The 9378-nt window shown below is 36.9% G+C and overlaps 1 protein-coding gene across 1 annotated transcript; it reads right to left on the reverse strand.

The window, feature by feature from the left end:
• Nucleotides 1-719: 719 nt before the first annotated feature.
• On the reverse strand, nucleotides 720-7826 carry morf4l1 (mortality factor 4 like 1). The gene is made up of 12 exons (XM_084410119.1): nucleotides 7647-7826; nucleotides 6775-6821; nucleotides 5984-6051; nucleotides 5745-5831; nucleotides 5496-5576; nucleotides 5345-5370; nucleotides 4983-5071; nucleotides 4757-4858; nucleotides 2221-2309; nucleotides 1953-2125; nucleotides 1236-1320; nucleotides 720-1156 (listed from the first exon to the last, which is right to left on the reverse strand). Exons 1-12 carry the CDS (start codon nucleotides 7684-7686, stop codon nucleotides 1072-1074), a joined length of 972 nt encoding a protein of 323 aa, XP_084266245.1. The 5' UTR covers nucleotides 7687-7826; the 3' UTR covers nucleotides 720-1071.
• Nucleotides 7827-9378: the final 1552 nt, after the last annotated feature.

A 9378-nucleotide genomic window follows, 5' to 3' on the forward strand; every position in this document is an offset into this window, starting at 1 on the left:
AAACTGAACAATAATAATGATGCTGATGCTACTGATATATAAAAAGGGCATCAAACAGGGTTGTTCTTTTTTGAGGGGTAAAGTCTGCCATTTTATGATGTTTGAATGCCTCTAGCTCAAGTCTGGGAACTCGCCAAATCCAGTAGACAAACCAGTTTCAAACATGAGCCTCTTGAAAGACCTCATTCATTCCGCCTTTAAAATATGTAACAGCAGCCTCCCAAATAGAGTGTATTCATGGCCGTGTGACAAAAGTATTTTTTTAAAAAGCAGTTATACAAGTGTTTTAACTGTCATTGCTGCAATGTTATATGAAGCTGAGCTACACTTTAGACAGTGGTGATGTGTGGATTCTTAACCTTTGCAGTCTGCTAAAAAAATATATACAATCCATCTGTACAGTGAACATGCTCTTTAAATTTCACAGTATATTTAAGACCACATACTCAAGTTACAACTGCAAATCCCCTAAATCTATATTATCTTGAAGCAAGCAAAGTAAAAATAGAGACTTGAACTTTGCTATTTTAATCAAACTATATTCAAATTTGACCCCAGGTCAACAGCGTCTGCTTTCATGTGGCCACATATTGAATAGCTATTGCTACATAACCTTTACTGTTCTTAACATCAAGATATGATTCCGCTTTAAAGCAATTTAACTCTATGAAAATTGGCAAGAGTTTATCTAAAGTTGAATAATGAGACTGAGCCACAGCTGTGAAGGACAATTTATTGACTGACATGTTTTTCAAAAAAAAAAAAAAAAAAAAAATTTGAAAACAAATAATGCAGCATTTCAAATATACATGACCAGGATCAGTTTATCAATATTACATAAACCAAAAATATGGATCAATAAAATGAGAGCATTACCAGCAGCTTTTTAAAGAGATTTAATTTAATTCCTTATCTGGAATACCAGACATTAATTATCCTTAGAGTCCTGAACCAATATCGACTGATGTTGTGAGCACTAAAATCTTCCACAAGACTTATGAATGGATTTTAAATAATAAAAATAAAATGATGATCAGAACGTAGCACCAAACATCCTCGCTGGCTTCGCCCTCAGACAGCTTTGCGATGATATTCCGGAGGTGCAACCTCATAATCACTTGCACAGAACAGACATGACGAATTCTTCACCAAATACCTAAAGCAAGCACAAAACGTTTTACATTTCAGTCAGTAACTATCTGCAAGTAAAAATATTAAAATCACTTTCTACTTACTTTAAAAAATCTTGCAGGTAGCTGAGAAGCAGGGCTAGACTCTTCTCATCCAGAGGTGTGTAGGCCAGCATTGCTCCAATTCTCACTGTCAAAGGACACAAAAGAGGCCATATCAACAAAGGCTACAATTAAACATTAACAAAAAACCCAAATACTGGGAAGAATATGCCATTACCAATAATGTAATTAAAACATTCTCTGTGATTTGGCTCTTTCAGAACTCTATTACATGATCTTTGCTGTATTTCCATGATTACATTAAGCTTTGAGGATGAATTTATGAGCATGGCCATGGATTATTAATAGTTTGTAGCATTCAAAGCTCATATTCAACCGTTTAATTTGCCTTTAAATGGTACACTTAGGTTTCAAAACGCATGAAATGGAAGTTGCAATAGTCTTTTCATCCCTATTGTGACGTACAGTATATCCAAGTGAAACGGCTTCCCGACCAAGAAAAAAATGTAGGGTGGGACTTGATTTTGTCCACTGGGAATTGATTGGATGGGTGTGGTTCGCTATTGCTGTGATCTCATGTGAGTGACAGGTTGTCCCGCCCTCATGACATCATCAGAGAAGAGATGTTGTTGCAAGAGGAAATTATTTTTGATTAAAGATTACGACGGCACAAGATTTAAATTTTTTTTATAAATACTGCAATAAAAAATAAATAAAAAAGAATTGTCAATTTTGATTTCATGGTGACTAAGTTCATACCAAAAAGCCTCAGCAGGTGCGGCGCCCCGTAAATCTGAGACATGGACGTATCTGGATGGTTTGCTAGGATCTCTGCATACTGCGGCCTCTCAAACTTGTAGAGGAGCTGAGTGCCCAACATGACATTGAAGTACTCACGGATTCCAGCAACCACCTCATTCACGGCAAATTCCCTGAGTAAAGATCAAGTGTGTATGAGTATCTCTTCAGAATCTAACTCTACAGCCTGTCGTTTAAGAATTTCTACAAAATGGATAAGTTGTTATACTTGTTATCACAGTTTCCTCTTGATTTCTTGTAATTTGCATAGTCCTCCAGGACAGCATCCACATTCTTTTTTCCAGGCAAGTGAAAAAGCTAAACAAAAAAATAAATAAAAACCACAAATATTTTCAGTGCATATTATCTTTCAAAACTCAAATTTTAAAACCAATTTGAACAGATATCAAGGCAAACTCCAGCAAATGTGCCGTTGGTAAAACTTCAAATACCTAGCTATATATTTCCTCTTCTTTGTTTAGTTGCTGCTCTAGACAGCATTCTGTAGTTTAAAGGTGCAGCAAGCGATTTCTGAGAAACGCGAGCGCCACAACACACTTGTAGCCAATCAGCAGTAGGGGGCGTGTCAACATGATGGGGGAGGAGAGAGAGTGAGCAAGATAGAGAGTTGAAGAAAGACTGTGGAAAAATAAATGGCTGAGATACATTACAAAAGAGAAAAGTTCAGAGGAATATCAATGGAAAAAGAAGGGTCATGATCAGGCAAGAGCTTTAGGAGTCACATTAATGTTAGAAAAGCTTTCCAGCACTATAGACCCAAGCGGGAAGGTCTGAAAATGGGACACCGAGGTTGTGTTTCTGCTCCATATATGTTTTGCTACATTTCACAGAACCAAAATATGCTGCTGTTGTAGTAATGTTAGCTATACTTAACATATACTAACAATACTATTGATCAGCATTACCAAACGTGGACGTTTTCCACTAGAAACAAACATTGTATTATTTTAATTTAATACTGTGAAGCTGCTTTGATACAATCTGTATTGTGAAAAGCGCTATATAAATAAACTTGACTTGACTTGACTATAGCAACAGGACAGTTTTGAGTGTCATTGTTTGTTTGGAGCTGGTGTGCTGCTGGCGACTAACAACTAACTCTTGCTTGTATATACTCTCGAGTACTAGGGGTTGCACAGACTAGTCGATTTTAATGCTCTGTGATGACGCTTTAAGCTTGAAGGCAACTAGTCACTCACTCATGGCCAATAGTGGGCGCAACAAGTTAAGAAATCTTAGTCCACTTTTACGCTTTGTTTCCAACAGTAAAAATGACAAATAAATGCAGTCAAAGAGCACTCCACAAGCTTGATTATACCATCTGGATGCTCGAAATTGATCGGGTGAATGCACGTTTTAAACAGCTTATTGTACACGTAAGTTAATCGCCGTTCTAAACTAATGTGCTGCTGCATTGAAACACAGACACATACAGACAGAAGCTTAAACATCACGTGCAGATCGCGCGCACACAGACATTTTTCACCTATGTCTAAGGGCTGTTTACACCAGGCCACTTCATGCGTTTTCTCAGATCGGATTGCAATCTGATTTATCAAAACGATTCCATTTACACCTGGTTACATAGGCTAAATGTGTGTTGTTTTTTTGCGGATATAAATCCGATCTTCAATTACCGCTATATGTAGATTTAATGGAGTGCACGTCACCGAAAGCAACAGTTATGACTAACGTTACATTATTTTATTGATCATCAGCTAAAATTTCTGAATCAAAGCCCGCAATAAGAGAAAGCGGAAACAGCCCTGGTAAGATCATTTCGTTTCTTTACATTTAATGATGATGATTGTGTGTTAAGCGTCAGCGACTTACTTTCACTTTGATTTGCGATAGTTTGCACGTTGATGCTCAGCTTCTCATCTGCGGCAATGCGTGTTGCAGTAGCGTCGTCATATCTGACTAAAACATGACATATAGCCTATAACACGCTCTCGCATGTTTATTTTTTAATAAACCATATTCAACAACATATAAAAATGAAATAATCTTTAGAGTAAAGCCGCAGCCATCATTACCAAGCGCGAACCATTGACAGTGAATGAAACGAAGCAAACTTAGCTTGCAGGCAGTAGTGTGACATGCGTTAACGGTTAACCAATGGTGTAAACATAATCATAGATGACGCGCCACGGGTTTTTATTTAAAAGAAAGAACGTAGCTTATGTTTGTATGTAGGTCTAGGCAATTTATATTCACAATACTTAATAACTAATATTATTTTATTGCATTTGTATTAGTTGTTTGAAGAGTTAAAAAAAAAATCGGTCGGTCTTAACGCAAGTTTACAACCGGCAAGTCGGTCGGACTGAAAGGGAAAATAAATAAATAATTGGGTCGGTACTAAATTGACAGGGTCGGTCGGGTTACGGCAAACAAGAATATTTTTAAGGATGGCCTAGTCGATGTGTCTTTATTCACAAATGTCGACTTTAAAAAAAATCTGAAGTCGTTCAACCCCTATTGTGTACTGCATGTTAATTTTATGCTCTTCCTTGTCGCTCATTCGCCATCTTCACATTTTTTTTTTTTTTCGCTTCAGCTACGATAAAGAAACATCCACTCTTGCATTGCGTGTCCGTTCGTGCAGGGGTTTGTTTGGGCTGATTTCAACAGTGTTTCTCATAAATTGCTTACTGCACCTATAATCATTATGCAATGTATCTGAATGATTGAAGAGCACTGCAGGAGGATTAGGGTGAGCTTGGGATGACATTTGTAGTTACCTGCTTCTGTCTAGTGATCAGGTCCCAGTCATCAACCAGCCACGGTTTTAACTCTTCAGGAATTTTTACCTTTACTTCTACTCTGTTAATGAAAGTCTCCTCCTGCACACAAAACCAGTTTGGGTCTCAAAAACAGCCTTACTCTTTACTTATGTAAAAAAACACCAGTTCAAAGAGACTCTTAACATTGGCCTATTTGTTTTAAACAGACTTTGAACTGACATACACTCTCCACAGTTGGGTCAACACGTGCCCTCTTCTTGCGTGGGGGGTGAGGCATGTCCCCAGTGCTAGTGCCCTCTCCAGACCCTGGCGCTGAGAAGTTAACAAGGTAGAGGTTTTTTATCTTTATTTTTTTTATCAGTAACAATAAATAATCAATGGCCCCAAGCCACATTTAATAATTTCCTGAATAGTATTGCATCTGCAACTATTAAACTTCTGACAAATACTAATGGGAGAACAGCATGACAGATTTGTACACCATCTGTGAAACTCTTTCAATGGCTTTTTTAATTACATTAACACAATCAAACAGCTTTGATAGGTCAACATACATCAGCATTTGCATAGGGAAATGGAACTTACTCTTTTGCTTGTTCTTCTTTGTTTTTCTAGTGAAATAGAAAGCCCATGGTTAAATATGCACCAGTAAGCATAAGTTTGCAGTTCTGATAGATAAATGTTGAAGTGCCCATAAATGCACTTTGCTTCTTGCCTCAAGCAAAGTAATACTCACACATCTACATTTTTTTGCTGCACAGCAGCGATTTTCTTGCTCGGTGCGACACCCCTCATCCTTCCCTCAACATAATGGTCTCTGGAAAACAGTATGTTCTGCAATAAATCCTTCATGCAGATTGTATAAACAATGACGGAGTTATGTGCATTAAATTGGCTTTAATTAATTTTTTAGGTAAAGGTAATTTCTTTGAAAGATATGTTTGTTTATGTCAACAGGCACTTGTTTCCAAACTTTATTACTCACTGGTTTGCCTTCTGAAGCTCTTTCTGTTTTTGCAGGTTACTGTCCACATATTTGAGCACACGGCTTTCAGGAACCCATTCGTCCCAACTAGAAACACATTAAACACACATTTATAGAATTAACTGACCAAACCGTAAAAAAACAACAACAAAAAACATGATCATTGGTGGAAATTACAAAAACATAGGGATGTTAAAGGTGTCCAAACAAGCACTGAATTTTTTAATACTCAAACTTACTTCTTATTCCATCCACTGTAATGAATAAAGTATTTCACTTGTTTGTCCTTGATATTGATTTTCACACACTGCGAAGAGAGAGATAAAATATGTTTATACTTCCAAATGATCTTTCAGGGGAAAACATTTCAAAAGGTATTTGATAACTAACACGTTTGAAATAATTTGTAACATTAAAATTACATTCAAACAACACAACCAGGGAAAAAGGCCTCTTCATGAGAAAACACACCAGGATAACAAAACATCTTAAAGGGATAGTTCACCCGAAAATGAATATTTTTTCATTACTTACTCACCCCTTAAGTTGTTCCAAAACTGCATGAGTTTCTTCTGTTGAACACAAAAGAAGATATTTGAAAGAATGTTGGTAATCAAATAGTTGATGGCACACATTGACTTCCATAGTAGGAAAAAGTCAATGGGTGCCGTCAACTGTCTGGTTACCAACATCCTTCAAAATGCCTTCTTTTGTGTTCAACAGAGAACAAAAAAACTCATACAGGTATGGAACGACTTCAGGGTGAGTAAATGATGGCAAAATGTTCACTTTTAGGTGAATTATCGCTTTAAGCCCTGACATGTTAAAAGAATTGATAAATGGCTACTGTGTCCATTAAGCGCTTTTGCTGAATGTATACAACTATCAAAAGCATAACCCTGATCTACAAAACCACTACATCAAACACAACATTTACACTAAAAAAGGAAATTCCCTTCCTGTTACTGCTACCAAAAAAAGAAATCAATCAGGCTTTTGAAGGATGCATAATGGCATGAATGATTCAAACCTTAGCTTCGTATAGCAATGGCCCATGAAAGCACAGCACTCGTTCACCTGAAATACATCAGAAACATTAACGTGTAATGGCGTCCACTGGTAGGCTAACAAATAAAGGAGAAGCATTTAATTAAAACGTGTATGAGCACAGGAGCAAATATTAATTATGTATATTTTAATAAATGCATTCAGAACAAGTCACAACACACATGATACATTTTAAAAGTATATATGGGTTTATTGCTTTTTTTTTTTTCAATTTCAGTTTAATAATTGACGTGACGTGAAGGCCAAGTATGGTAACCAGATCAGTGATGGGTAACCCATGCTCGGAGCAGTGAGTATTACAGCCTGAATCAGCTCATTAAAACAAATGTACCGGTACTTAGAACCTAATTAATTAAATTAAATTAATTAAATTACGTTAAGTCGAAACGATACAATTCAAAAACACTCCTAACATTATGTTAAGAATAACGATAAATAATAATTCCCGCCAGGAGGACTTCAACGCTATAAGTGGAGCTTCCTGTAAACAAGGCCTGCTGGAAGCTAATGGGCTAACTTACATAGACAACAGCTAATGTTTTGTTACAGAAACGCGGGGCGCGTGCATGTATAGGGGCTGTTACATATAACGGAAAGCATTAACGTGCAATTATGTATGCACTTGATTGCTTATAAACAATTCTGCACATTTTAAAACAGGCAATTAGAAGTGCTCAGCTAAAAAAAAACTGCTTTTCTATACACATCTCGCTGTGCACACGCGCCATTGTGCAGTGGCAGCGCCCGCTTCCTTTGCGCGGCTGAATGAGAGGATACACCGAACAACTGATGACTCCATTAGAGGATATAAAGCTATCCTTTAGGGTATCTTACCTTCTTGAAATTTAGGTTTAGGGTCCTGTTTAGGCGCCATTCACAGATTAAACAATAAAAATAGCTGGAAAATCAAATCCAGGCATTGCCAGCTCCGATTTAATTCACACAGGGTGAAGGCGTCGCGCTGCGTTTCTATGACGCACTTTTTTGGCGCCCCTGTCAGGTGACTAGAGCATCACAATTTCTTCTTCTTTTTCTTTTTTTATTGGCAGCTCGCATTTTTGCATCACATTTTGTTCACTGTATTAAAACAGAATTAAAATGTTTTTTTTTTTGTTTTGTTTTTATTTTTAGATGTTAAGATGTATTTTCTATAACTTATATTGAAATTTGCAATGCAAAAAATAAATGCTTACAGTTGTAATAAAGTAGATTATTGGTATTTTTATTGTAATTTTGTTTATATGGTGCTATAAAAAACGGGCATGAGTTTTTTTTACTCTCTCAATTACACTATGAGATGAATAATTTTGTTACTAAACACTTCTGATATATATATATATATACACACACTCACCTAAAGGATTATTAGGAACACCATACTAATACTGTGTTTAACCCCCTTTCGCCTTCAGAACTGCCTTAATTGATTAGGGCATTGATTCAACAAGGTGCTGAAAGCATTCTTTAGAAATGTTGGCCCATATTGATAGGATAGCATCTTGCAGTTGATGGAGATTTGTGGGATGCAGATCCAGGGCACGAAGCTCCCGTTCCACCACATCCCAAAGATGCTCTATTGGGTTGAGATCTGGTCACTGTGGGGGCCATTTTAGTACAGTGAACTCATTGTCATGTTCAAGAAATCAATTTGAAATGATTCGAGCTTTGTGACATGGTGCATTATCCTGCTGGAAGTAGCCATCAGAGGATGGGTACATGGGGGTCAGAAAGGGATGGACATGGTCAGAAACAATGCTCAGGTAGGCCGTGGCATTTAAATGATGCCCAATTGGCACTAAGGGGCCTAAAGTGTGCCAAGAAAACATCCCCCACACCATTACACCACCACCACCAGCCTGCACAGTGGTAACAAGGCATGATGGATCCATGTTCTCATTCTGTTTACGGCAAATTCTGACTCTACCATCTGAATGTCTCAACAGAAATCGAGACTCATCAGACCAGGCAACATTTTTCCAGTCTTCAACTGTCCAATTTTGGTGAGCTCGTGCAAATTGTAGCCTCTTTTTCCTATTTGTAGTGGAGATGAGTGGTACCCGGTGGGGTCTTCTGCTGTTGTAGCCCATCCGCCTCAACCTGGAAAACTCTGAATGTGTTTTCATCTTTTTTATTGTTTGTTCATGTAATGCATGGATTCCCAAACTTTTTGTCAGACAAACCCATTTGACCTAAAATATTTACTTGGAAACCCCTGATATTTTTAGTAAATTTTTCCTTAATTTAACCCTTCCATGCATACATTATGAAAACATCAGTAAGGATTTTTCTTCTTCATATGTGTTTTTATTGAAAACACTTATGTGTTTTTATGAAAAACAAGATTTGAACTTTTATTGTTTTATTTTTTTACACAAATTTTTCAGATAGATTTTCAGATGTCAACTTGAGTGGACAGTGCATTTTTGGTTTTAACTGAGATGTATTAAACATAATACAGTAATAACAACAATATTGTGTGTATTTAACAAACCAATGAATAAAATGAATCACATTTTGATGTAACTGCAAATTACATTCTAATAACACAAATACATTTATTTACAGC

This window comes from Rutilus rutilus (genome assembly GCF_951802725.1).
Source record: "Rutilus rutilus genome assembly, chromosome: 5".
Lineage (NCBI taxonomy): Eukaryota > Metazoa > Chordata > Actinopteri > Cypriniformes > Leuciscidae > Rutilus > Rutilus rutilus.

What these genes read in the sequence shown, in the direction of transcription:
- morf4l1 (XM_084410119.1), bottom strand. Translation starts at nt 7,686, where the DNA reads ATGGCGCCTAAACAGGACCCTAAACCTAAATTTCAAGAAG. An exon ending in TACAGTGGATGGAATAAGAA is followed by an intron (nt 5,832 to 5,983) that starts GTAAGTTTGAGT and finishes ATGTGTTTCTAG; the next exon opens with TTGGGACGAATGGGTTCCTG. An exon ending in GCACCTGCTGAGGCTTTTTG is followed by an intron (nt 1,321 to 1,952) that starts GTATGAACTTAG and finishes GTCCTTTGACAG; the next exon opens with TGAGAATTGGAGCAATGCTG.